Source organism: Copidosoma floridanum, unplaced genomic scaffold (genome assembly GCF_036245765.1).
Source record: "Copidosoma floridanum isolate Cflo_tuat_1 unplaced genomic scaffold, Cflo_Japanese_pri ptg000013l, whole genome shotgun sequence".
NCBI lineage: Eukaryota > Metazoa > Arthropoda > Insecta > Hymenoptera > Encyrtidae > Copidosoma > Copidosoma floridanum.
Genome location: NW_028321890.1, coordinates 22,477,259 through 22,504,660, shown reverse-complemented (window position 1 = coordinate 22,504,660; position 27,402 = coordinate 22,477,259). Strand labels below are relative to the sequence as shown.

At 37.9% G+C, this 27,402-nt stretch overlaps 4 protein-coding genes across 17 annotated transcripts; 2 read left to right on the top strand and 2 right to left on the bottom strand.

Annotated features, from left to right (window-relative positions):
• Positions 1–934: 934 nt before the first annotated feature.
• On the top strand, positions 935–9,612 carry LOC106636229 (general transcription factor 3C polypeptide 1). Its single transcript, XM_014348562.3, has 19 exons — positions 935–1,212; positions 1,320–1,507; positions 1,573–2,208; positions 2,300–3,337; positions 3,423–3,788; positions 3,875–4,109; positions 4,187–4,944; positions 5,024–5,521; positions 5,583–5,951; positions 6,015–6,494; positions 6,603–7,114; positions 7,190–7,706; positions 7,784–8,104; positions 8,198–8,296; positions 8,385–8,597; positions 8,665–8,780; positions 8,861–9,053; positions 9,232–9,319; positions 9,395–9,612. The coding sequence occupies exons 1-19, from the start codon at positions 1,128–1,130 to the stop codon at positions 9,514–9,516; spliced, it is 6,834 nt and encodes a 2,277-aa protein (XP_014204048.2). The 5' UTR covers positions 935–1,127; the 3' UTR covers positions 9,517–9,612.
• Positions 9,553–14,753, bottom strand: Rab7 (RAS oncogene family member Rab7). Of its 13 annotated transcripts, none has more exons than XM_089591535.1 (7): positions 14,454–14,582; positions 14,000–14,105; positions 13,025–13,157; positions 12,741–12,941; positions 12,100–12,318; positions 11,815–11,952; positions 9,553–11,735 (listed from the first exon to the last, which is right to left on the bottom strand). In XM_089591535.1, exons 4-7 carry the CDS (start codon positions 12,918–12,920, stop codon positions 11,649–11,651), a joined length of 624 nt encoding a protein of 207 aa, XP_089447661.1. In that variant the 5' UTR covers positions 12,921–12,941; positions 13,025–13,157; positions 14,000–14,105; positions 14,454–14,582; the 3' UTR covers positions 9,553–11,648. The 13 variants fall into 13 exon arrangements, with proteins under 13 accessions (XP_089447661.1, XP_089447663.1, XP_089447662.1 ...); XM_089591537.1 differs by lacking the exon at positions 14,454–14,582 and adding an exon at positions 14,416–14,430; XM_089591536.1 differs by lacking the exon at positions 14,454–14,582 and adding an exon at positions 14,191–14,408 and having other exon boundaries at positions 14,000–14,097.
• Positions 14,754–15,988: 1,235 nt separating this feature from the next.
• Prosbeta2 (Proteasome beta2 subunit) lies at positions 15,989–17,837 on the top strand. Its single transcript, XM_089591391.1, has 5 exons — positions 15,989–16,121; positions 16,275–16,463; positions 16,621–16,800; positions 16,876–17,191; positions 17,452–17,837. Exons 2-5 carry the CDS (start codon positions 16,402–16,404, stop codon positions 17,728–17,730), a joined length of 837 nt encoding a protein of 278 aa, XP_089447517.1. The 5' UTR covers positions 15,989–16,121; positions 16,275–16,401; the 3' UTR covers positions 17,731–17,837.
• Positions 17,838–17,933: 96 nt separating this feature from the next.
• qua (villin like protein quail) lies at positions 17,934–25,318 on the bottom strand. 2 transcript variants are annotated; one of them, XM_014348597.2, is made up of 12 exons: positions 25,301–25,318; positions 22,794–22,886; positions 22,488–22,604; positions 21,656–22,017; positions 21,092–21,335; positions 20,845–21,003; positions 20,653–20,763; positions 20,277–20,576; positions 19,297–19,483; positions 18,835–19,083; positions 18,351–18,650; positions 17,934–18,283 (listed from the first exon to the last, which is right to left on the bottom strand). In XM_014348597.2, the coding sequence occupies exons 1-12, from the start codon at positions 25,316–25,318 to the stop codon at positions 17,934–17,936; spliced, it is 2,490 nt and encodes an 829-aa protein (XP_014204083.2). The 2 variants fall into 2 exon arrangements, with proteins under 2 accessions (XP_014204083.2, XP_089447515.1); XM_089591389.1 differs by having other exon boundaries at positions 18,351–18,644.
• Positions 25,319–27,402: the final 2,084 nt, after the last annotated feature.

The window sequence follows — 27,402 nt, the reverse complement described above, 5'->3', positions numbered from 1 at the left end:
CCTCCCTTATATTTATACTTTCGGGTAGTAGATAAATTGTAAACTTGCCGCAAACATCACTAACATCGTTAATTATTTATTTTGTATCTATTTTAATAGTTGCGGCTGGTTTATAAGTGATTAAACGGCTCTAGGGCTAAGCTGCCTAAAGCTCACCATCAGAATTTCAGAAGCAATTTTTGGCCAAAAAAATCACTACCGCTAGATGGCGCTGATCCAAATGATTATTACTATACTTATACTAGAGCCATTTAATCATTTATAAACCAGCCGCAACTAATTTTATTGATAGAAGATAAAAAGTTGACATTGTTTGTGCTTTTTGCGGCAAGTTTACAATTTATCTTTTACCTAATAATCGATTCCAAAAGTATAGGTATTCTACTTATATGATGTAATAAAATATAAAATCGACTATATCATATGGCACTACATAGTAGTGATATTACTGTAATTACTACACATAACTTAACGTATATTTTACACCGTACTCTCTTTCCTGAAGAATGATAACATCGTATTCTGCAGCGGAATTTTCGCTAATGCTGGAGCCGTACTATATAACTCTTTCCGCTTCGCAGGCCTTATATGTTTTAACATAGGCCCGCAAAGCGAAGAAAAGTTATATAGGTATGGTACGGACCCTGCCAGCAGTTACGTTACGTAGGTCGATTGTAACGCCGCAAGGTCGGGCACTCGCGGGCTCTCGGGCAGTGCGAGCAGCGAGGGCAGCGAGCGTCAACCGGGATTACGCACACACCTATAGTAGAGATTCTCTACCTCTAGTAGATAGTAGAGTAAGTAGAGTCTCTAGTGTCTCTACTACCCCAAGAGAATCTCTATTACACAAACACACCTTACATTCCTGGAGTAAAATCGTGAATCAGCCCTTATAAATGAAGTAAAGCCATTTTACCGGTAGGTTAAAATGTTAAGTGGCGAACATGCTTAAAATTCTTCAAGGCTTCTATATTTATTGAACAAAAATAATAAATTGGCAATGTCACTTTCCACGCAATCTTGAAACCGTTTTTAATGAACAAGTTTAATTTTTTCATGTTTCAATAAACACTGTGACTTTATGTGTTAAACGTCAAAAACGTGTAGTAATCTTGAAGGCGTTCACAATGAACCTACAGAAGCCGATTAATCTCGTTGACATTCTTATTGACGAAATATCGCTGGAAGGTTTGGACGGTATAACATTGGAAGGTGTGTATAACTTACACTGTTTCAATCAATTTTTGGATCATTTTTACGATACGTTGTTCACAACATGGTTTATCTAATAAACCCTTTTTACTTCATGCACCACTTAGCACTATGGCAACGACTGTCCATAAGGCTGGAAGAGCAACTTCCTTTGGCACGAGGTTTTATGGAGCAAATTTGGGGATTATGCTTGGCATTACATGATTTTTCATTCTTTGAGCTAGAGAAGCCAAGGAACAAGCTCATTATTTTCGATCACTATGAACTTGAGTACTTCAATTCAGATTTGGATAAGGTAAAAAGTTCAATTTTCATCATTATGACTTGCTTTGATTTTTTTTTTATCTTACTGTGCTTTAGATGTATGACGAAAAAGAAATTTACGAGCACTGTCCGGTGGAGGATCCAAAGCTTGGTGTCAAAGGTTCCTGTGCTACCTATCACACGCGCAAAAATGTAAAAAGCGTAGTTGAGAACCTAAGTTTGTCCGATGTAGAGCAAAAGTACGGCTCGAAACTCGTTATAGTTGCATCTCAAGGTTTAAGAGAACGAGCTTTAATCGACTACAATGTTAATCCAACTCTTCAACTATCACTTTCGCATTACTGTCTATTGGAGCGCATTGGCAGAACTCGATATCTAGGAGATGTTACAGTCAAAAAATCAAGTAGTATAAAAGAAGATGCCAAAACTCTATTTTACATTAGAAAAGGTCTGCTAGAAAATGGGTTGATAAGGAAGCAAGTATACTACCAAGGAAATACAGGGTTATCGTATTCTGGCCAAAATATAGGCACCTTGGTTCACTTGACCAGATTTTTCAACACCAGACGACCTAAAGTCATAATTTGGGCTGCTCACCTTATTGATTACTTAAAATCTAGAGAGAACTATGCAGCTGAATACAGCGAAGTTAAAGCTGAGTTGAACTTGGATTATTCAATCAAAAAGTTTTTCAAGATCAATCTTTTGCAAAAATTGTTTAAAACCGACGTGGTAATTACATATTCAATTTAGTTCTCAACTTTCCACCCAATCTTTTTGACTCTTACACTCAAGTTATGATTAATCAATCGTTTTGTTACAGAAAGTGCCTTATAGGTCGTATTATCCAAACTGTTTGGAGAAAGACTGGCAAACCAAGAGCAAAACAGGAAAGGAAAGAATCGTCAAGCTCGTTACATTGGCAAATCCAAATATTGATGTGACTGACCTGTGGAGAAGTGAAGAGATCAAGGAAGAAGAAAATGATCATTGTATCTTGGACGTTCGTAATCAAAAGATGAATGTCCCTTTTTTGCGTCAAGCTTATGACATTATCGAGGCAAGTGGGTGTAAAGGTATTAGTCAAATGGAACTTGCATCTAAATTGGGACTCACAAAACTTATAAGCAGGACTATTGTTCGCAATCTTGTGAAAAAAAAAGTTGTATCTACCTACATCGACGACATTGGTCGGCAGAGAACGACAAAGTTTGTATCTAGAAAATGGGACGAAAAGAACACTTACAAGAAACAAATGGAAGAAGAAATATCTAAGATAAAGGAGTACAGTCGTTCAGTGCAAATTGATAAAAACAAGGAAGTCTCAAATGATAGTGCAGTACATGATTGCGGTCAGAACATCCAAGAAGTTATTGAAGAAACCCCTGAAATTCAACCTCCTACGTCTGAGACAAGTAATTTACCCATTAATGGATTTCTTGAAGACAACTTTCAACTACAATTGTTCTCAACAGTTAATCGAATACTTAAAAAATATGAATTATTCAATCAGAAAAACCGATACAAGTATACATCGTCCGAAAATTGTAGCAAATTATCAAGTGTAAGACACAAGAGGATGATCGATCGGAAAAATCAATGTTATGGACCTTCAAGTTCTACAGAAAAACCAAACATTGTGGAAAGTGACTTTTACAAAATGATAGAAACAAAATTAGTTGTTCAGAAACCGGAATGTAAAAAAAAATCCCAAAAAGTCGCTGTTATTGGTTTCATGGAAAATTTAGACAATACGGATGTATCGTTGAACGTTTCGTACAGATTGATCCATAGGGCTAACATGATCATTGACAGTGTAAAGCAACACAAAGTTATGGAAGACACGCAGAAGTTGATGAGGGTAAAAGCATAAAAATAAATAAATTGCTCAAACGCCATTTCCCTGTATACATGACATATACTTTATGCACTAATTTTCATTACAGTATATAAACGAAGTAGAAACCAAAGAGGGCTTTGAGGCCAAGATCGATAAGAATTCTTTACTGCGCTTGCTGCAAAAGTTGGCAGAGGACAACTTGATCAAGTATATCCAGCTGGTTTTGAAAAACAAGAAGCATGTCAAACAGAAAACTGTGAACTTTATCTGTGATCCTAGTGTTGATATCAACGACCCTCTAATCCAGTCTGCCGTGGAACAGGCAAAATTAAAATATTGCATGTCTGCAAGCTTACACAACCCCTGCAACAGTGACGAGATGACAATAAACACAGATTTCCCCAAGTTGACTTCTTTATTAAAAAAATCGTGTAATACAGCACTTGAAAATCAAGGTGTTTTCAAAAAATCAGTGCGTTACTTTCTAAATAATGCTAGTTCTCTACCATAACGTGTTGTAAAAATACTAACTACCAATGTTTTTACTTTTCTTTTTAGTCAGTAGCAAGAGTTTATGGTTACTGTCCGAAATTTTTACGTCTAAAGCACCTGCACATATTCCTCTACTACTTGATTTATGGTCATTCCGGAAAAACTGTACCTAAGAGGGTTTTTTTAGAGAATCTGCAAAATGAAGACATTAATGTCGACGATGCCCTTGACTGTTTTCCAATTTTGTACAGCGAGGAAGTAGATTGGAAAATGTTCATCCCACCTCTACCAAAGCATCGAGGTAAAACAAAACATTGATGATAAATCTTACAGAACCATACCACTTCCATTAATATTTCTGAATCTATTGAATATCAGGATACCAAACTGGATGGGCACTAATGGCGGACGTGCATCTTCGCATGCCACTGTCACTGTTTGTCAAGATAGTTAACGTGAACTTTGAGATCCCTGGTCTGCAGGAGATACTCGCTCATCCAATACAGCGACATTACCTCGTGAAGGACATACCGACGCCGATTCGGAACCTCCTGTTCTTCAAGCGAAAATACATCTTCAGCACCCATGAGATCGTGACGCGGCTCTGTTACCTCGGGCTCTGCCAGTTTGGCCCGCAGAAGCTCAAAGAGAAAGACCAAGTGTTTGTCTACCTGAATCGCAGCACTGAGCTACTCGACACGACCTCCTCGAGCCCGGGCTACCACAGGATCGAAGACAAGCCCTACCCGTCGATCAAGTACTGCTTCACCTCGATGCCCGTGGTTGAGAACTATTGGTACGAGATGTGGAATATCTGCATAAACACGTGCCTGGGCGGGCGCCTCGTCGTACAAGGCAAGGACATTCTGCTTGAGGACTTGGGCCGAAAGCCTGAGATGATACAGGCGACGAAAGTCCGCATTCCCGAGGAGGTTGAGAGCCACGACACGGGCCTTGTGCCGGGCGATCGGAAAGGCGCGGCTGGCATCGACTCAGCCTTTTTCTCCCACCTTAAGCGCAACTGGAACTGGATCAACAGCAACAGTCTTCTGAGAAGTTTTCCAAACAACTCGGAACTTCGATCCGTCAAGGCCAAGAAGCCCGATGTCTCGGTTATGCCAAAAAGAATCACTAGAGTAAGAAAACTGTCTTTTCTTTTTTTTTGCTCTTTTGCTTGCAAGAGCATTAGTGTCTATCGATATCATTGAATTCCAGCCAAAAAAACGAATCAGCCTCTTGCAAAAGTCGTTATCGAAGAGCCTTGGCTCAGTTAAATCGGCGATGTTGTCAAAGTTCAAGTTGAAACCGGTACGCATCAGCAAGACGACGGGCAAGCTACTTCCTCCGGCAGTGTTCCCGCAAATGATAAGCAGCAAGCCATCCAAGATCATCAGAAAAGTACTTCCTCGGAAGCAGAAGCGCAAACGCGTCAAGTACGACGAGATCGACTTCAGTGCACTCCAGCGCATGGACAAGCTTCGCGTGGATTGGGAAATTCACGAGGATAACATTTTGCTAGTCTGTAAGGTTGCGATGATGTATCTCTGTCCAAATCCAAGGCGCAATGTCATCACTTTCTCGGCCATTCGGGATGTTCTGCGATCATACTCGTTTACTTCCCTGAACAAGACATCGAAAGCCTGTCAAAGGAGGCTGCTCTATATGCTCAAACAGCCCAGCACCACCAACAGCGTGTTGCTTGCCGTTGAGGAGGTAAGCTTTTGATTTTTTCCCCAATTTCTTTGGTTGACAAATCAACTTCCCATGTATTTAGGTGAAACAAGATTTCTATGTGAACAAACGCTTCGGTGGAATCGTGGATAAATTGAAAGTTGAATGCACGGAAGAGGAGTATGAGCAAAAAGTCGAAAAGATTTTCCATGATCTCGTGGCTTACATTGCTCGAAAGTACTACAACATCTCGAACATGGAACACCGCGAGCCCATAGTACTTCCCAAGACCGTGCAAGAATTTAACTTGTACCACGAGCTAAAGCTACCCACGCGAACGATCAAATCTCCTGGTATTTCAAAGGAAGTGTACGAGCTCAACGATATACACACGTGTACGATCAATTCCATCATTCACAGTTCCATGTGTTGCGGTAAGGAGAGGAGATCCTGGGCGTATCAATTATTCAATGTGAGTTAAAATTTTACTAATTAATAAACACACTATCCGGTCTGAGACCATTGAATTTCGTAGGTTTATCAACAATATCCGGAAAATCTGTTACGCAACGCAATGCTGAAGATTCGAGCCGACAAAATGGTGACGATGAAGAAAAGCTACATGTGTGCAAACAAGAAATTTGGCAACTGCATGCCCATGAGTAGCTCGCAGTACCAGCTAAGCTCGTGTTACTACTACAAATTCCAGACCAAGTGGCCCTATCAAATTTTCTCCGAGACATACAACATACTGCTCACGCTTCTCGAAAACTATGTTAAAAGGAAATCGCAAGATGGCAAGCTGGACGATGGTGTCGAGGTAAAGCCCGACGATGGTGGCATTATCGCGACGCTCCACGATTATCTCGGTACAAATATTTTCGATGTCGACATCGACATTCCCGAGCAGATTATCATGCTTGATCCAGGCTTGCCACAAAAGCACGAAGTCTTTCAGAGAATAGCTGTTCGTTATCAGGCTATTCTCAACGCTCTTGGCATGAACAGTGTAAAGGTATGTTACTGTACTTTGTACCATTGAATTTTCTGCATTAATAGTATGGTAAAAGACATTTTTTTTTTTTTATTTTTTTTTTTATTTTTTTTTTTTATGTATTTATAGGATTCTCAATCACAGGAAGAAATCTTTTTGGAAGATATAAATGATGAGACGAGTCCAAAGCAGCAGAGTGTAGTCGAGTCTCGTTCGTTAAAAAGGGCACGAAAAACGAACGAAGGTACTTTTCAAACGAAGAAACGGAAATTGAATAATAAGAAAGTTCTACCATCTACGTCCGATTCGTGGATCGACAAGGTCACATCGGACACTCCGAGCTTGGACGACAAAATCCAAGCTATTCTCGAAGGTGTTACCAACAGAATCGAGTTCTCGCAAACTAATTCTAACGAAAACCATCCAGTTAATGATACTAGCTTGCAATCTTTCTCGTTCGAACCACAAGACAGTTTTAATGATTGTACAAACACAGATGCGGGTCTTCCAAATTTTTCATGCGATTGGCTAGATGATTTTCAAAAAACCATCCCGAACGAATCATCGACCGAAAATGTACAATCGGTCGATTCAGTTGCAGCCAAAAAGGACAACAGGTCATCCACGAGGCTTACTGCGAGGTAAAATTACAAATTTGTAATTTTTTTACATATTAAGTTACAATTTTTCCTTGACTGACACTGTTTTTCCTGCAGTAATGCTTCGGAAAACAAGAAAGCTAGCTCTACGCGAGTAAACGAGCTGGTGAAGCGAGCAAAGAGCAATGCCAAATCAACCATGATCGAGAACCTGGAGACCCGCAACGAAGTGCAAGACGCTCGCACCAAACAAACGCGCATAGCCATGCTCCAGATGCGCGAGGAGTTGCATGACCTTACCATAGACGATAATCATCACGCATACGAGTACTTTGTTGTCAATTCATTCAAGCTTCTCTACTCACTGGTATCGAACGAGGAAAATGAGAATGACATAACAGATTACCAGGGAATGAAACTGCCAAGGAAACTGTTGCCTGTCGATATTAAGTTGGTGAATAAGATTTTGGAAGACGTTAAAAAGCACGCAGTTTTTCCGAAAGAGCAGATATCGTTGGACGATCTCAAGACGGAAATTGAGCAGGATGGGTTGTTTCAGTGGAACGATGTTGTCGCGATACATCGATTCATCAAGAGTAAAGCCGAATTCGGGGCTACTCTGCACGAGTTAGTCGTAAGTTTGTTGTGAACTGCATTAAATGAATACTTTTGATTAAAATAACTTGTAATAGACATATTTATTGATTCTAGACCGAATTTTTCCATTCGTGCGAGAAACTTGCAGAAATTTCAACATTTCTGGTGGAAAAACGTGTAGTGTTGAGAGCTGGTATCGTAACGGTACGCTACATTCATCATCGATACATCAATCCCTGGATCATACGTTCTTATAAAATTCTTCGCCTTGAAAAAGAGTCTCATCAAACGGTACCTGAAGGCAGCGTATACCTTCTGGACACGAGTGAAAACTTATCTAATAAAGACAAGGAAATCAATCGAGTTTACAATGCTACAAATTTATTTTACGCGCCACCACTCAAATCTTTGAATAATACAAATTTTAATAAAAGTGTAAGTGCATGTCTGTGTTCAGCGTAACTGAGATATTTGATATCGATAATTGAGATAATTAATGTAAATTCGAATTTTTCCTGCATTTTTCAGGATACTGCAAATGACAGTGATAAGGATTTGGAAGCACCAAGTAGTAAATGTATGTCAAAGATAAGAAAAACTCAAGAATGTGATCCGCTAGAACCTAAGGTAAACATACAATATGCATTTACAGAAATTAGTAAAAATTTATGCATCTATATCGTAGGTATTTTTCTAATGCATTTTCAACTTTTAGAGGAAAAAAATATGTTCTGAAACAGATGATTTAGATGGACAGGTTAAAATTTCTGCAGATGTTGTGCAGACAGAAATAAATATTGATGACAGTTGCGTCCGATCTGAGGAAGCAAATGACAATTGTACAACAACGGGTTCAAATACGAAAGTAGATGGTAGTAATACTACACAAAAAAAGAAAACTAACGAAGACAATCAGGAATCATCAATGGTAAAACTTGAAAAACTTTTTTATAACATATCAAATAATTATTTAATAACATGCCATAAATTTAAAGGAAACCTCTGATAGTATTAATAATTATTGTGAAGGCCAAAGAAAATCCTTACGACAGATAACTCTTCTATCTAAGCAAAATGACGTTAATAAAGCTGCAAAATTAATAGATTTTAAGTATGAAATTTGTATCATTAAAATACTTAAAATACTTAATGCTCATTGTTGGCCAAGATAAATTTATTAATTGCTTGTAGCAGCAAAGAAGAAATCAAAGTGGTAATAAAACCTTGGATAAGAATCGATGGAGTTTTGAATAGGCGTGTTTTGGATCGTATGCTTGGAGCAGTATTATGTTATTGTATAGAGAGGCCAGGTTTATCTCTTACTAGTGTACAAAATCGGTTCTCACCAGCATTGCAACCGTATCACACTAGAGAATTGATAGAGGTATGTTGTTTCGAATATTTTATCATGTAAATGTTTATCTGGAGATACTCAAGAGGCAGGTGTATCCATCAGTCTTGTTACATAAGACTAAGTAAGAAGGCTCCGAGCTTACTTGCATACAAGTTAGGAGTATTCAAACATGATTAAACTCATCATCTCTAATATTTAATTGTTACAGATTTTAGTCAAACTTGGCTGCGTTAAAATAATTGTACAAAAAGTCAAAAAGGTTACATTATTTTCTAAACCGGGCAAAATTGATTTTAGTAAGTAAATTTTGTAAAATCATATGCCACGCTTAATATATTATGTTTCAAAAAATTACAATTTTTTTCATCCAGGTGGTAATCCAAACCTAGTTGCAAACAGTAATAACTACATTATTGAGCCTGATACTCAGTGTGCATTGAAATTTGGAATGTTCCTAAGCAATAGGTCTTATAACTTCGATTTTCTTTCGTAGCTATGATTATAATGTACACAACATTAGATTTATGTCAATAAATGCAATGGAAAGATTATTTTATATTTTTATAAAAATACTTATCAAATAAAAATGTTAAAAACTCTGACATTATACGGCTCTTCTTGTTTTTTATGTATTTCAATTAACAAAAATCAACACTAAACGTTACACTTAGTAAATACTTAAAATGATTATCAAATTTTAACATTTTGATAAAAACTCTATGTGTTCTGTTGAAAAAATTATAAAATTTATTAATAAAGGTATTTATAAGATAATTTTCAAAACAGTACATGACATAAATAAAAGAGCAATAATTTCGATATTTTAAAAACTCCAGTTGATTTATACATTTAAAATAAACTATTACCTCATATTTAATATAAATCTTACTTAACTAAACTAAAATATACGATTTATATAGGTTTTCAGTATACTAAATTGAGTAGCAATTCTATAATTTGATATATAGGTATTTGTGATAATTGCTTTAGTATAAAAATAAAAGTTAAAATGTATCTGTAACTTTTTCTATCAACATAGAAAAAAAAAAACAATATGAAATCTGAATTATTATAACTCTTCGAGTTATTCAGAGGAAATAAAAAAAGAAATAATTGTGGAAATGAAGCAAAGCAGTATTGTAAAGAAAACAAGTTATGATGTAAAGTATGGTTGTATGAGTGCAAGATTAGTAGCAATAAATTATTTTTGAAAATAATATTTTTTGTCCATGGATTCTCATCAAACTAGAATTACTAAATTTTAGTAATACGTTTCTGAAATAAAACATTGCAAAATCGTCTGAGGACTTTTCAAAAATCGCACGGTGTTCCTTGAAAAATGTAAATTTATTTGCGATTACTTTCAGTTCAATCAGTTATTGAATATGCAAAAAAAAAAACGATTTTTTTGTCCAAGTACCAAGCAAAACCGACAAAAGTTGTTGGTTCTGGGACCGAAATCATGCGATAATTTTTTTGGCGTATTAGTTTATTACATCTAATAGAACTGAACTAGACGGAATCAAACGGAAACAAAAGCGATCGCAAATAAGAGTAACCAAGAAAGTTATACTTTTTTAATTTTTTCAAATCTTTGAGGTATATTTTTAATACATTTTTCGTAACGAGTTTTAAAGTTCAGACTTTTTTTTCCCTATAACGAGTTATGTTCTATCCATTACACTGTGTCTCAATGTATTTATTTGCAGTAGCATGTGTCGATAATGTATGAAAATTCACTTGCATTAAACAAAATACCTTGTACTACGTTTTCCATATTGGTAAATGTACATCATTTAGGAATCAATAAATTAATAAAAATACGCATTGATTGTCAATCAAATAGCGTACAATGGATTTTTTAACCATAACAATAATTAAATAACTTCAGGATTGAATTTACGACAACTTTCGTATATCTGATATTTCAATAAAATCATAATAATAATAGTATTACTCTAAAATAATCAAGAATTATTCACTAATATTGGAAATAATTTTTCTGCAATCAATTATGTTACAGTGTACGAGCGAATAGCTCTACAAAACACTTTTATATTTTAGTTACAATTTGCCAGAGTAGCATGCATAGAGTTGTTACTTTGAATTCTTACACATATTTTCGTTCGACATTTTTTTTCCTTCAAATTGCGCACAGTACGAACGTTACTCGACCTTATGTTCTGATGGTTATTTAACGGCAAATTGTGATTTTTCTTAACAAGGGCAAGTCTGGCTGTACCTTATACAAATTGATCATTTAATTATGAACTTAGATTTTAAATTGATTTGATTTACACATTTACTTATTCACAGCGATGAACCTGAATTTTGAGGCGTATAAAGACGATCAGTTTTAAAAAAATCAGCGTTTGGTATTGTTTTCAGAAATTTTCGAACACCTACAAAATTATTTTCCGAAAAGGAGAAAAAGAAATCTTTTGCCACGAATAAAAGAGTAATTAATTAAAAATATATTTAACACTTAATTTCATTCATTGAGATAAATTGCTCAAGACTTGATCACCTTGCAGTTTTCTCGCCATTTTTACAGAGATTCTTACAAAATGTATAATCTGATCTGCAGTTTTGTGTACATCCAAAGTTTTGTTAATAATTTGGTACCTAGCAAGCACAAGAATCACCCTTTCCGTTGTTTCTTTGATCATTCGTCAGTTTTATCTGGTCTGGAAATTCATTGTAAAGTTCGACCTGTAAACAAATATCATTTAATCAGACTCGATTCTTAATTAATATCTAGGAAAATTTAAAGTAAAAAAGTTTTTTTTACCTCACTTTCCTGAGCTAGTGCATTTTTAGCTATCGTCTGAAAAGCTTGTTCTACATTGATTGCTTCCTTTGCACTGGTTTCAAAGTATGGAATATTATTTTTTGACTGACACCATTGTTGTGCTCTCTTGCTGGACACCTACAAAACAAATTTCATTTAGTATAAAATAGTATTTTTATTTTTTTGGAGCTTACAGTGAAAGTTAAAATCAAACTCATTCCACAGTGATAAACAATTGAACATCAAATGAACGATGTAATAGATAAATCATTATGAAAAATTTACCGCTCTGTTTTCTAAATCAACTTTATTTCCAAGGACAACAAATGGAAAGTTGTCTGGATCTCGTGGTGAAGCCTGAATGAGAAACTCATCTCTCCAAGAGTCCAAAGACTTAAAAGTACTTGGTGCAGCTACATCAAACACTAAGACACAGCAGTCTGCTCCCCTATAGAATGCGACACCGAGTGATTGAAATCTTTCTTGACCAGCAGTGTCCCAAATCTAAATTTTTTCAAGTTAAGAGTTAAGAACATATTAATATCTGTATTGCTAATCTTTATTTTCTTTTTTACGTTGAATTCAGTTGAATGAAATTATCTCTGATGAAGTTAATTAACTCTAACTGAATCATATGTCTTTAACTAAATATAGTGATTAATAATAATTAAAAAACAATTAATATAAAAAAATGTTGTTTTGTTGTACAAAGTAAACATTTTTATAATGGTAGTTCAATAAAACGAAACGATTAGAGAGTGACACTAACGCAAATATTCGTGTAGGCTTTATCTAGCCAGATATCGAGTTGTTCATCGACAAAAATAGTTGGTACTTAATGAAAAATCTTGTAAAACTCGATTATATAGAAAAAACTATAATTCATATTTCGAAATAACAAAAGCACTTGAAACATCTCCCCTTACCTGCATTGTCACTATCCTATCATCAACCATGACTTCCTTTGTTAAAAAATCAGCTCCTATGGTGGCTTTGTATTGATTACTAAATTTTTTGTTCACATACTGATTCATAAGAGAGGTCTTTCCCACTCCAGAATCACCCAAAATAATTACTTTGAGTAGAACTTTCTTGCGAGATGCCATTTTTCTTTTTTTAAATCAAATCTATGATGGATAAAAAATAACTGCTTAATGAATATAGGACAAAAAAGACAAAATCAAAGTGAGCCATTAAATTTGTAAATAACCTGCTAGAACCGCCCAACTTGTACCGTTGACGTGTGTGTGGTGCGTGGAATGAAGGTTTGTTGTCCTTATGGATTAATCAATCAGGCAAATAGTCTGCAGTTCATGCTCAGCGCAACAACTTTGTCACTTTATCTGAAAATCACAATAGCATGAGTCAAACACTGTCCAGCTGTGTTGAGAAAACAATGAAACTGTTCAGATGATGTTGGCTGTTTTACGTATTTCAGACTATTTATGCTTTAAATTGATACAAGTAAAACTCAAATGAACTATTGAAAATATGTAGAAACCACAATGGTATACCATACGCGTAAAACGAAGTAAAAGAACCGTGTTTAATAGACTATAGACATAATGTTTGCACACACTCGCAGCTCGCAGCTGTAAGCTGTAATAGACTGGCAATGGTAACAGTACTGAGTACTTAACAGCAGTGCATGCGCATGCAGTGTGTTACACTGTTACACATCTCGTCAGCATCAAAGAGAGAGAGAGAGAGAGAGAGACGGAGCGATATGTCTTTTAATTTTTCCGAATGAATCACGAGCAGGCAGAGAGAAAGATCCAAAGATCTTCACTTGGAGATTTGGGAGCTGTAAAATATATGTACCTATGAATATAAAATGAAGTGCAGTGAGTAGGTATGGAAAAGTACACCTCTCTTGTGTGTTTTCTTTATCTCGTGATCGTGAATGACGTATAGCGTCGAGGTGTTCAAAATATATTTAATGTTATTTGACTCTAAAAGACACTCTTCGCTCGTAACTTTACCTCGTAACTTCACACACAACACTTACATGAAGAAAAAAAAAATATCACGGAAGAATAAAAATAAAAAATGAGAAATCAAGCGAAGATATGTGCATACATAAGTACACTTATTGTAATCTTAGGGCAAATTGGCAAGCGGAACTTTCTCTCCCTCCATGAAGAGAGGAAGTATTTATGTACATATATGTACACATTATACTTACCTACTTACACAATTGAGTTGATCTAGGTGTACTTAGATGCGGGGAAGAAAGGTACTTATAGAGAGACGCACTAAGAAGGTAAATATTCCGTGAAGTATCTATTTACCTACAAAAAATAGAGTTGATTAACAACAATGACAGCATATACAAGTATATACAAGTGATTTATTTGCCAAGGATAAAAAACTTGCTATTACGTCAAAGTTGATGACGATGACGACTAAGCATATAACATATATACTTCAGTTATCAGACAGACGGACATACAACACAACAAAACACAAAAGATTAACAAAATAGCTGGATAATAATGTCTGCGTTATGATCGCTTTGTGCACACAAGCAGTCGACTCAGTACTCGACTGCGCAGTTGATATTGATAAGAATAATATTATAAAAAAAACATAAGTATATACTTAATTGCAATATGAAATACGATGAAGAGAGAACTCACAGCTCAGGAACAGAGCGAGTATGTTGCGCGAAAGGCACTTGAAACTCGCAACTCTCGGAAGTGTATAGGTATGTACGTTAGTGTAATAGGGATACGTATGTTATATATTGAACTTCTCTCACTGAAAGTATTGAAGGATGGGGAATTGAGGATTGGGGATTGGGGATTGGGGATGGTAAACATAAACAATGCGTATCACATACCTACACATATAGTAACACTCTATATGTAGCTTTAGCTGCAGCTAGTGTCTGAAATTACAGAGCACAGAATCACACATCACAGTTGACAAGAACCACAACAATGAACGTATATATAAGGAGCTTAGGAGCTAGGAGCTGTAGGACCTACCTATAGTATAGAGCCTCTGATTTTATCATTCTGGTAAAGAGAGCACGGTGTAACATATACGTTAAGTTATGTGTAGTAATTATAGTAATATCACTACTATGTATAGTGCCATATAGGTAGCCGATTTTATTAAATCATATAAGTAGATATCTATACTTCTGGAATCGATTATCGGGTAAAAGATAGATTGTAAACTTGCCGCAAATAGCACAGATACAGTTATCTTTTTATTTTATATCTATTAGGTTAGTTGCGGCTGGTTTATAATTGACTAAATGGCTCTGCTATAAGTTACACTAATAATTAAATGGATGAGCGCCATCTAGCGTTGCGGATTTCTGAACTAAAAAGTGGCACTAAACTTTTGACCCATAGCATTAGCGCTTAGAGCCATTCATCCAATTATAAACCAGCCGCAACTCATTTTAAAGCTGTAAAATAAAAAAATAACGATATATATGTTTTTGGCGGCAAGCTAACAATCTATCTTTTACTCGAAAATTTATCTTTAAAAGTATAAATACATAGGTGGTCGATTTTTGGTAGAAAATATATTGTTAACTTGCCGCCAAAAACACACGTACTGTTATTTTTTTATTTTATAGCTACAACATAAGTTGCGGCTGGTTTATAATTAGCTAAATGGCTCTAAGCGCTAATGCTCGGTTTCAGAATTTTAGAGGCCACTTTTGGCGAAAAAAAAATACCGCTAGATGGCGCTGATCAAAATAATTATTACTATAACTTATGGTAGAGCCTTTTAGTGAATTATAAACCAGCCGCAACTGATATAATAGATAGAAAATAAAAATTTGACGTAATTAATGCTATTTGCGGCAAGTTTACATTTAAATTTTTACCTGCAAATCGACCTCCAAAACCGAAAATGTTCTACTTATCTTATTCGGGTTATAAAATCGACTACTTAGTAGTGATTACTACAAGTACTACTATTTTACTATTACGACTATTAATGATATTTGTTCATTCATGGGTGCCTTATGTAGGGGGGGGGGGGCAAGGATCAAGATGACAATTGCATTGCCCACACGTTTAATTGATTGACAAGAGATATCTTACGTTGTATTTAACCTGTTGTTGTTATCTATAAGTAACGTGTTTGAATAAAGCAAATATAATATGAGTATGATAATGTTTTTGCGTAGCTCCGTGAAAAATTATGTTGATGGGTACTATTTTGAGCACCCGAAACTCATCTCTAAAAGTATCGAAATATATGGGAGTTTGATTACTCCAGCTTCAGCGGCGTACACATCAGGGTCATCAGGAACTAGCAGTCTCAGTCTGTTCTTATAAGTATATGTCTATGATTTAATTATTTTACTTTTGAAGTCACTTTAAGTTACAAACTTACATAATTACAAATGTAAAAAGACGAGACGAGACGAGAAAAAAAATATCGCTAGATGGCACTGATTGCTCAGTAATATATATATATTTAAACTCCAGGCAGCTGCATGCTGCATCTGCAAGAACTCCAAGAAGCGGATAAAATATATACACCGCTGCTCACAGCAGTCATAGCTACAGCGGTAGGCAATTTTGTTTATATTTGGAAAATAAAAAAGTCGAGAAAATGGCACATGTGCTTGTACCCGAAATTCCAAGTCCTGGATTTTCCTTCGATTTGTGTTATAGGTAAGCATTAAAATTTTTTAGTCGAATTATCACGATTTACGAAATCGTGTTTAGTTTTAGATATTTAACCATTCATAACCCTACTTTCCAATACTGCTGTGTCACTTATTAAGTATACTTGAGAACATACATTATTTTTTCGTTTCTTATTTGTTAGAAATGGCATGATGGCAAAGAAAGGTTACCCTGCTCCCCAGGCACAAAAGACTGGAACAACTATTGCTGGTATAATCTACAAAGATGGTGTGATTCTTGGTGCCGATACTAGGGCCACTGAAAACACCATTGTTGCTGACAAGAAAAGTCAGAAAATACATTATCTCGCCAAGAACATGTAGTGAGTATGCTAGCTGTATTGCTTGAGCATTATTTCGTTCATGAATCATTGCGTCTTATTGTTTCTGTGTTACAGTTGCTGTGGTGCTGGCACTGCTGCTGACACTGATAACACTACAGAATTGATTTCCAGCCAGCTGGAATTGCATCGTCTCAATACTAATAGAGTGCCTCGTGTTGTAACTGCTGCTCGTATGTTGAAACAGATGCTATTTCGTTATCAAGGACACATCAGTGCTGCTTTAGTGTTGGGAGGAGTAGATTCCACTGGACCTCACCTGTACTGTATTTATCCTCATGGATCTGTTGATACATTGCCATTTGTTACAATGGGCTCAGGTTCACTGGCAGCTATGTCGATTTTTGAAAGCAGGTGGAAACCAGACATGTCTGTGAGTATTTCTGTGTAGTAAGAATTGTCTTGATGCTTGCATTAACCAACAGATAATTGCTGTCTATGGTAAATTATAATTTTTTTTTTTTTTTACAATTGAAAAACAATTTAGAGTAATGAACATGTTGTAAATTTCGAGAACAAATACTTCTAACAATTAACATAGTATTGATTTAAATTAATGCGTATTATGCACGCTAAACGTATGAACGATATTACATTAGTTTGTATAATTTATGTAATGTGTTCAATTTACAGGAAGAGGAAGGAAAAGCATTGGTTGCTGATGCTATTCGTGCTGGTGTAATGCACGATCTAGGATCAGGTAACAGCATTGATCTCTGCATCATCCGCAAAGACTATAATGTCGACTATCTCCGGCCGTACGAGTTGACCTGCCAAAAAGGTGTAAAGCAGGGCTCGTACCGTTTTAAAAAGGGAACAACGGCGATTCTTACTCAATCCGTTAGGCCCATTATCGTTGAAGATTCGAGTGTGCGCTCAATTGAGCCCGAACGTATGGAAGTTTCGCCGTGAAAATGTTATGTGCATTAATAAGTTAACAAGTTCAAGATAAGGGTCAATAAAAGCGATTTATATTTATCCTTTTTCATGGTTATCAATAAAAATTTATTTCATACAAATATATTATTTTCTTTATGTAAGTAATATAAAAATTATGCCATAATTTACATACAATGTTAGCAATGTGCGCCAATAAAAATCACAAAGACGTTGGTTCAAAACAGTCCGGCTGTCTGTTTCAGTCGTTGGCGTCGCCAAGCCGGTAACTTTTCAAATTCAGCCGGTTCTATTTTGAAGACTGACATGAAATCGTCGAAGGTCAGGTGCATCTCTTTGCGCGAAACGTTGACGCCAGCAGGAAGTTTATCGGGGTCGCTCTTCAAAAGTATCAGCGGATACTTGACGAAATTGTCAAATTCAGAAGCCATTTTTATGGCCATTATATCGTTTGTTAGTCCATTTCGTTCTTGAACGCTCGTTCTTAGCGATTCATAGGGCCGATAATCTCTTAACAGATTATGATTCCAGTTGTCAAATAGTCCTATAAATGTTGGTGGTTCCAGACCTAAAGCGAAGTATGAAATTGATTAGATTCATTGTAAATCATTGTTACGTGCATGATGACGATTTACCTTGTTTGGTGATCGATATTATCGTATCGCGATCTCGACTGGCAGGATGAGTGTAGAGAAAGATTTTTGCGTCCTGCACGTAATCCTTTAGGGGTTTCGAGACACTGTAATTACCGATCCAAACCCATATGACGTTTCCAATATCGAGAAGCCAAGTGGCTTCCGGTAGGAGACTATTTTGCGTGAATCCGAGTACCTCTTCGCCGACAAACATCTCTTTTTCCGTCTTCAAATGGTAAAAGTGCTTTTCCATCTCTTCTCCCTCGGCGTTGGAGCTTTCCATCTTGCCGATACCTTTGCCTGTTACGCGAAACGTTTCTCAAATTTTACACTAAAAACTAATTTTTCAGCAAACCGCGGAAAAACTCGTAATTCCAAACGATCGCTGACATACGAATACGCAGATTTTTTTCAATTAAAAAAAAAAATATGTTTTCTGTAAGATGTTGACGTCGAAAAGCAAATAAACGACACAAAAAGGTACCTCCAAGCTGAGCCCAGAACTCGTCGTCCTCCTTGCCCTCACAAACGAGGGGCACCGAAATCGGCACTAGCCTTCGTGACGCCTCCCTGGCATCGCCGGTACTGCGACTGCCGCACCAGACCATGGGCGAACTGGAGTGCAAGATAAAGACACCGCCCGAGTCCAGACTGCTTGCGCGCAACGGTCGTTCCAGGGCTTTAGACGTGTACGGGGTCGAGCCGTAAACTCGAACGAGATACTTTTTGGGTGCTACGGAAACAAGATTTTTTTATTTTTTTTATGATTTGCATCGAAAGTATAGGTACCTACGTCATAAACCAATTGACGAGTAATATAATTGTGGCAAAAACGAGATCGGTAAAAAATCGACGAGACCCAAACAACAATAAAAAATTGTTCGTTGCAGCGTATACATGTGGCCTCAATTCACAATTGTGTGTTATGTAGAGGAGAGAGTCTTACGAGCATCGCGATGGGGCCCAGCTAGTATGATCAATTTGCCGTTGTAAATCTGCAGCAGGTGAGCCGGCTCCTTGCCCTGCGACGTTCGCACCAATTGCGCCGACTCCTCCTCCGCCAGAGCGCAGGCTGCCTCGATCGCCAACTCTCTGTCGTTGCACGGCGAATGAACTCCTTCCCAACAGTACACCTGCAGGCGATGAGCGAGAAACAAATTGTTGGCAAAGTATAAACAATCGGAAGGAATCAGCTTTGTGGCGATTCGAAAGCTCCGAAGAGGAATGACGGTAGGAGCGATCTTTTGTCAAGATGTATTGAATTTCCTCAATTTCCTGTACACAAGCTATTGAAAATATTTCGAATCTCGCGATTGCCCAAAAAATCTCCATTGGCAAAGATGCTCAGTCATGCACGTAAACGCGCGGATGTTGCATCGCAGCAATGCAGATATATACGTATATTACTTACTGCGTAATGCGCTTCAGCCCATTATATTTGTATATGTAAGTACCTTGAATAGAAAGTCCAGCCAAAATATAAGTGCATCCGAGAGAGTACAAGCGCGCAACTCATTTACAGTAGATGATTCGATCGATAGAACCAATCGGCGAAAAATCATGCTATTTACGTGATCATAAATATAATATTCTCCTCTCGTCATAAAATAATTGTATATTTTATGTAAGGCGATTGTACGGAATGAAGGTTTACGAGTGAAATCGACCATGTTTTTTTTTTTTTTTTTCTCAAGGAAATTACGTTACGCTGGATACTGTAACTAGCTTTTCGCACGTGGGATTACAATCAAGATCCAAACGCGAATATTATTATTCTCAACGAGAAGAAACGTGGATTGTATGTACAATGAAGGCGCAAAGATCGTTATTGATGAAGTTTTGCGAAAGGTGTCGAAACGCGAGACATTGTGAAACGATCGAACCATTTGCCATTCATCAGGTAGAAAAAAGAAAGGGGCCACTCACGATGCTCCTGCTCCTGCGACCGTACCCGTACTTGTAGCTCAGCACGTAGCAAGCCTCGGCGTAGAAGCACACCGGTTGGCCATCGCCGTCGGGAACGAGCACCAGCCCCTCAGCCGTCCGGCTGTCCAGTCTCCAGAGCACGCGTTCGGCGCTACCGTCGTCGACGAGCTGGCACTCGGCGGCCAGTTTGGGCCTCTCGCTCATGTAGTCGGGCTCGAAGCTCGCTGGCAGCATCAGCGGCCTGGACCTGGACTCGGCCCATCCTCTCACCCAACACCGCATCTCCACCGGCTCGTGCTCCTTCATTTTCATTCACGTTACTCCGTATACCGAGTCGTTTTAATATATATATTACCTATTGCTGTCAGAATTTTACCTCTAGAGCTCGGCCCACGGGCACGCTCGGGCTGTAGCCTTTTTTCTTCACGAAGCCTCGGGCGTTGCGCACCGCCTCGAGGCGCTCCTTGGAGCTCGCGTCTCGGCCCACCTGGAATGCCGACCAACCAACTATAGTCATGGTACATGTATGTATAGCTTGAGACGGACGAGACTCAAGTGTTTTACTCACCCAGGCCCAGACGCCGGCCTCACCACGGTCCAGCAGGAAGACGGAGTCGCTCTCGAGGTCGCTGCGGAAGATCGGACCGGATTTCAGCTCGGCCACCTTGTACTTGCCCGTCTGCTCGTTGCACTTGTACAGTTTAATGCTGCTCGCGGGCAGGTAGGTCTGTTGGGATTGTGGTTTTTTTCTTTTTCAAATATTCAAAGTACAAGTATGTATTTTGTATTTTGTCGCAAAAACAAGTGCCGGTTACCTGGACGAGCGGTTTCGGGGAAACGAAGCGCCGCTTCGGATCGAGAATCTCGTCGAAGAGCTTGCGAGCCTCCGGCTGGAGGGTCTGCTCGTAGCCGTCCTCGACGACGAAGACACGCGTTTCCACGGTGCTATTGTTGTTGTCATTGCTGCTACTGTTTTTCTTGCGCTCGTCTATCAGCTTCAAGGCGTGGCTCTTGTGCAATGGTTCGGAGTTCGAGCCCAGCCACAGGAAGATTACCGATCTGCGAAATCGATTTTTTTTTTCTTTTCGATTCATCGTATACCCCACGTGATTCTTAATGATTAAACCATGTATTCGCGTACTGCCGGGATAATTTGTACAGTTTTACCAAGTTGAGCGTAAGTATTCAACAAAAGTAACGGTAAATCGGTAACGTGAAAAAAAAAAAAAAAAAAAAAGAAAAACTACAAGTAACTTGAATTTTGTTACTTTTAAAAATTTGTTCCATACGTAAAAGAGCGAAAGACTAAAAAAACGTAGGGATGAAAATAGCATATACTGTACAAAATAGCCACCGATTGGAGAAATCGTAGTTGTCACCTGGCGCGAACGTCGATGACAATGACGTCCCGCGACGAGAAGTTGCTCCAGTCGACGGGCCTGAGTTCCGTGAGCACGGGTACCGCGGTGCCTCCAATCCGGTGGGCCGAGCACCCGACGACTGCCGGCGAATCGTCGAGCAGCGGCGGTTGCTCGAACACTAGGTAACCCTGCCTGAAGTATCCAAGGAGGCGCGAGCTCTCGCGACCCTGGGCCTCGCGCATCAGCAGGGCTCCCGAGTTTAGCTGCGAGTCCAGCTCGGCTGCTCGCAGTGCCGCTGCCCCAGAGACGCTTGCCTCGCAGTGCTCGCCCACCCAGAAGTGGATGGCCCGCACCGACTGGCTCTCCTTCAGCTCTTTTGTCTGGGCAACATACATATGTTTTTTTTTTTTTTTTTTTAACAAAGGGGTGAAGTGTTGTGGTTACACGATGCTCCTGCGGTTTGGGTACGTTGCTCGTGCAATGTAGGTACTTTTTTTGTTGCTCTTGTTCTTTTTGACGCGAGAGTTACGTGTGACGTGGGTTTGGGTGCTCTCGTATTCTTTGTTTGAGGGCGATCGGTATGAGGTGCGCGTTGTGTGCGAAGCGCATCCGACCCAATTACGATGCAAGAGCAAATGGATTATTGTGAAGATATGGTGCATATACGTCTAGGTATATTTTGTATTTGTCATTGGTGGAGGAATTTACTTTTTTTATCGTGAGTATAGATATATTATTACAATGAGCTACTTTGTAATGTGAGAAACAAAAGGTAAAAGTAATGAACGCAAAATCGTAAAGTTGTACTTTTAAAAAGTACAAGTAATTACATGTGTATACATGTACTTACGGGCATGCCGGGATAAGGTAGCGGGCCATCGCGCGCCGAGGCCGCGTAGATCAGATAGGCCGAGTCCGAGAGGAAAGTTCCCATCTTTGTTCGGCCCAACGAAATCGCTCGCATACCCTGAAAGTAATGTAATACATAAGTACAAATGTTGGAGCGCTAATTTTTTTTTTTTTCCTCACTACAGTAATGTTTCGGGAGTACTCATTTCGCAATTGATTTGCCACGTTGATATATAATAATAACAATTAAAATGGCACTCGAGGTTCTGTGTATGGATGTAAGTATGTATTTTTATTGTATCCTCACCTCGATCTTCCATATACAAAAGGCAGTGCTGCCCTTGGGTATGCTTTTGAAAATTTCGCTACTCGACTCGTCCGAGCACGTGCTGGCGTCATCCTGCAAACATTTTCAACAATGGCAATTTCAGTGGATCATCGGGGCTTGTTTCCGGATACTTTTTTTTTTTACCTTCGCGTGTATGAATGTAATTTAAAACAATGATATTGCGATCTAAATGAGATTTTTTCTTTTTTTTTACTCCACGTGTACATTTTAGGGACAACAGCAGCAACGATCCATGTACTCGTAAATCATTCATTTTTCAATGTTTTTCAAAGTTATTTTATATAATAGCTTCAAAAGATAATTACATCACCAAAGATACAACTAAGTACGCGATCAAGATCATGAAAATCTTAAAATTTAGCAAATTTTCAGTACAAAGATAATCATTAATAGAAGATTTTCCAATAGCTCATTAGAACGAAACGAAAAAGAAATTGCATGGAAAAAGGAAAATCCCGCAAAACTCTCGTGACCCGGTAGATCCATAAATCGCGTTACATAAATTACCTTGCAATTAAGAGCGATCATCTTCCCGAAAGCGAAGAGAACCAGCGGATCGAGAAAATATCGTGGTTAACACACGTCCAAGCCGTGAAAGATGTGCATAGGCGAGGCGTGTAAAAAAGTAACGCACGCGAGCCGCGCAAAATTAGAGCGCACCGCGTGGAGAGAGAGAGATACAAGACACAAGTGCGCATACCTTCCTGCAACAACAACAACAATAACAACTATCACGTGTGTAATATATCATTATATACCGCGCGAGCGAGGAGGATAATGCATCATCTATACTCCGCGTGTTGCACACTCCCCCGTGTAATACCACATTGTAAATATAGATGCGCATATGTATATACACATATTTACAAAGAGCCCCGACGGAGAAAGACATATATACGGGCGCTCGCTGTATATGGGTTTCTTAAGGCGTTGCATGACGCGTACATTATGCGCCGGGCTTTTTTTCGCTTGCGCTCATCCCACTTGTACATTCATATACGTGCAGTGTTAATGTATACGAGCGGACGAAATATTATGCAGGCATACTCCGGAGTAACTGGACCGAAGCTCGCGCGCGTGTTTTTCTTTTGTATATGGGTCACGGGGGGAGATGGGAGATGATGACAGGAGGTGAACAGTGGAAAGCTTTGATATCTCCTCGGTTTGTTTTTTTATGGGCTTTGGCGTTTCTATTTCGTTCGAAAGGGCCCGAGTCGATCGGCGTTGATCGGTAACGCGATCGTTAAAACTGTCCAAAGGATCGTTGGTAGTAGATTCATCGCGCTATTAAATGCTCATCGTTTTTGCCTGTACGTATAATATGTACGCGACGAAAGATTTATGATTGATAAGACATATAATACAAGATAAGCGCATTGTATTGTATTGTGCTATTGTGAGGCTTTATTATTAATTATTCCACGTTTTCACGCGTAATCGGGGATTATCGAGAGCTACGTTAATTGCGTTGTGAATCGATTAATTCCTTAATGTTTTACGATAGCATTTAGCAAAAGATACTTTTTAAATTGTTACGATGGTATTGATGTATTATACGGTTTGATAATGCATAAAGAAAAGGAAATAAAAGCGATTTTTTATTATAGGAGACCCATTGTGTCGTAAGTCAGTTTTTAAAAATTACGCATCAAAGGTATATGATCGCGCATGCATCCTGTGCTCCCTCAGTAAACATGTATCATTATACGTGACATTTTGTACCGAGTGAGTCCTTTTTTTTTACTTTTTGTTCTATACCTACAAAATTAGTGTAACGCGGGCAACAGGAAACCCCCGTAATTTAACTGCCTGCTCACATGTTACACGCACACTTTCGCGTTGTCACGTTTGTTGGAAGGCGTAGCCTACAGTGGCTGCCACTCTATGTGCCTCTCGTGAAAAAAAGGCATAACGGCGTAATTGCGGAGCCAAGTACCGAGGCGTCAAATGAAGAATACACGTCAGATTTGCAAGTACTTCTAAATGAATGTGTCTCGCGTCTCGAAGTCGTTTACCGTAAATGCGTTTAAGTGCACGGTCATAAATTCACTTTCGTTTTGCTGACGGCACTTGAGTTGTTTTCAATTTTTTCTCTTCCATGTACTTCGGAGATTTTAAAAAATTCGTCGAATTATATGTTTTAATGGAAAATAATCATTTTAGTTTTATCACCAACGTGACGGATTGATCGCGTATGAATTTGTGTGCTTTGTATTACTTTTAAAAAGTATGAATATTACAAAGAGTAAGTAATAGTTACGTGCGGCATCAATCGTCTGTTGATCGTAAAACCATAAATTTTGGAACGAAAACCTATAGGTACAAACCCGTTCATTATTTCAGAAAAAACCTTAAAAAGCCCGAAATTTTGTCTTTCATACAATAATGTGTTATATGAAACATAAATTTACGCGTAAGGTCATTTTTGAATACCAAAAAGAGAGTGAAAGTAAAAAAAAGTTTACCCGTTTGAAAAATCCCATGGTTCCAAGGGGATTATTTGCACCAAGGCACTGTCAGCATGAAAAAATCAACGGACAAAGAAGTTGCACCCGTGCAGAACTCGAAACTCAAAGTCCATCGCAATTATTCTTGATTAACACTTGGAACAAAAAAAAGGTGCATGGATTGTAAAAATGAGGCAAAAATCGCCGTTTCGCCCTTTAAAACGAAGTAATCGCGCGTACCGATTTCCCTGCCGATCGTACTCGCGGGTACACCATCGGTGCTCACCAAGCGCAGACTGAAGCGTGCCGCTTCCTTCCATTCCTCCTCCACCAGTGGAATAAGTACATCAGCAACCACCGCCAGCACGAGCTTCGATTACTTTTTCGTTGTTCGAAACAATGCCAGCCAGTCACGATCGCATGTACATACGGGCAAAAATATATACACACGCGCACATGAGAGAAAAGAGGGGGAGGAAAAAAGGGAAAGGACGGAGAAATAAAAAGGAAAAGGTGAAACGAGCGAGAGAGAGGAGGTGATTATGTAGGTATATAATTTAGGGATGTAGGTATACGAGGTGTCTCCGGAAGTATGGGCCCCGGAACTCCAGCCAGCGAACCGTGACCGGCGACTAACCAGCTAACCAACTCTTGCCTTATATATGTATTATAAACACACCTGTGCGCACGGCAAACGTTACAATATTTTACATGGGCAGCTTACACCTGCCCCCAATATACCCTCTGCTATACTCTATGTCTGATGTATAAAAGGACGTGGGCTATGCTGGGTCAGGGTGGGATCAATATTAAATTTCTCAAAAATTATTGCTCAAGTATAAAAAAAAGGAGGCAAAAATCAATAATTAATTCAGCCAACAATACAATAACACAAAGGAACTCTATTATAAAGCGAAAGGCACTTTACATATTTTTTTTTTTAATATTTGTACCAGGCATTATTACATCGGGAAAATATTGTTAATAAAATTTCCGGGTCCAGCAAGTCTATGTTGAAATCATCGGTACTTTCCATAATATAATACGATGATTGTTAATTTATGTTTGCTTTTATTTCGTGATTGTTTTTTATAAATTAATGTACCGAATTTTCCGAAAACATAAAAAATAGAAAGCATCGATCATACCGTGACCATTTTTATTTTCAATGGTACTTATTGCATGAAAAAATTTCAAGTGTTATTATTATACGCATGAAAGCTATTAAATTTTAATTTTTTTGTTATATTTAAAAATATAATGTACTTAAAAGACGCTATTGTAGATAGAGCAGCGTCACCGCAGAAAAAATAAATTGAATTCGTATCTATATATTATGTAAGTAATACATACATTTCGGATAAAAATGTACTTTGTATGAGGTCCAGTCCCTAAATCAAATAAATAAATAATAATAGTAATAAAATACATGCGTTTCTCTCTAATAGTTGAAACTGTTTAAGTTTTTCTAGTAGTATTTTTGGAACTTATTTAAATATTTTAAAAAATTGTAATATTGAATATGGCTATTTCAAGCTCGTTTTCATTTTTGAGTGTGTAGTGTGTATACAAATAAAATAAAAGAAGCAAACGAAGTTATTAAGTTATGTTGAAAAAAAAAGAAGAAAATCGCTCTTAATGTTACAATAGATCTGGACATTTTTTGACAGGTTTGTAAGAATTAAGAATCAAATGCCATTTTTCGTGCAATAAGTCAAAGTGATAAATCAATGGAGTGGAAATTTGATAATTCCGGAGTTCGCGGTAGTGACGAACAATTTTTTTTTTAATAAGCACTTAAAAAAACTAAGTAAACACAATGTATCATGTTTAAATTGGCTTATTATAGACAAAAGTTTGACCGAAGATAGTGATTTTCAAGATCCACAAAATAATGTGAGCATTACTTACACTTCAGTTGACGATTACCAAACGCATTTAACAAGAACTACTTCTGTGAGCGATTGCTTAATTTGCGACAAAAACAGTGTGAGCTTTGATGAATTTGGTGATGATGGTGAAAATGCCGAGAGACAAGCACATTTACCTATGGCAAAAAGCTACAGTTCCATATGTAATCTCTTCCATTCAAATCAGACTGAGCATGAATTTAAAACCCT

Bases quoted from the DNA above. Each gene is read 5' to 3' on its own strand.
- LOC106636229 (XM_014348562.3), top strand. From the start codon at position 1,128: ATGAACCTACAGAAGCCGATTAATCTCGTTGACATTCTTATTGACGAA. The intron at 1,508-1,572 runs GTAAAAAGTTCA...ACTGTGCTTTAG, and splicing joins TCAATTCAGATTTGGATAAG to ATGTATGACGAAAAAGAAAT. The intron at 8,781-8,860 runs GTATGAAATTTG...AATTGCTTGTAG, and splicing joins GCAAAATTAATAGATTTTAA to CAGCAAAGAAGAAATCAAAG.
- Prosbeta2 (XM_089591391.1), top strand. From the start codon at position 16,402: ATGGCACATGTGCTTGTACCCGAAATTCCAAGTCCTGGATTTTCCTTC. The intron at 16,464-16,620 runs GTAAGCATTAAA...CTTATTTGTTAG, and splicing joins TCCTTCGATTTGTGTTATAG to AAATGGCATGATGGCAAAGA. The intron at 17,192-17,451 runs GTGAGTATTTCT...TTCAATTTACAG, and splicing joins GGTGGAAACCAGACATGTCT to GAAGAGGAAGGAAAAGCATT.
- qua (XM_014348597.2), bottom strand. The intron at 21,336-21,655 runs GTGACAACTACG...TCGATTTCGCAG, and splicing joins GTCATCGACGTTCGCGCCAG to ATCGGTAATCTTCCTGTGGC. The intron at 19,484-20,276 runs GTGAGTGGCCCC...CATCGCCTGCAG, and splicing joins GTCGCAGGAGCAGGAGCATC to GTGTACTGTTGGGAAGGAGT.
- Rab7 (XM_023391296.2), bottom strand. From the start codon at position 12,920: ATGGCATCTCGCAAGAAAGTTCTACTCAAAGTAATTATTTTGGGTGAT. The intron at 12,319-12,740 runs GTAAGGGGAGAT...GAAAAAATTTAG, and splicing joins ATAGGATAGTGACAATGCAG to ATTTGGGACACTGCTGGTCA. The intron at 11,736-11,814 runs GTAAAAAAAACT...ATTTGTTTACAG, and splicing joins CACTAGCTCAGGAAAGTGAG to GTCGAACTTTACAATGAATT.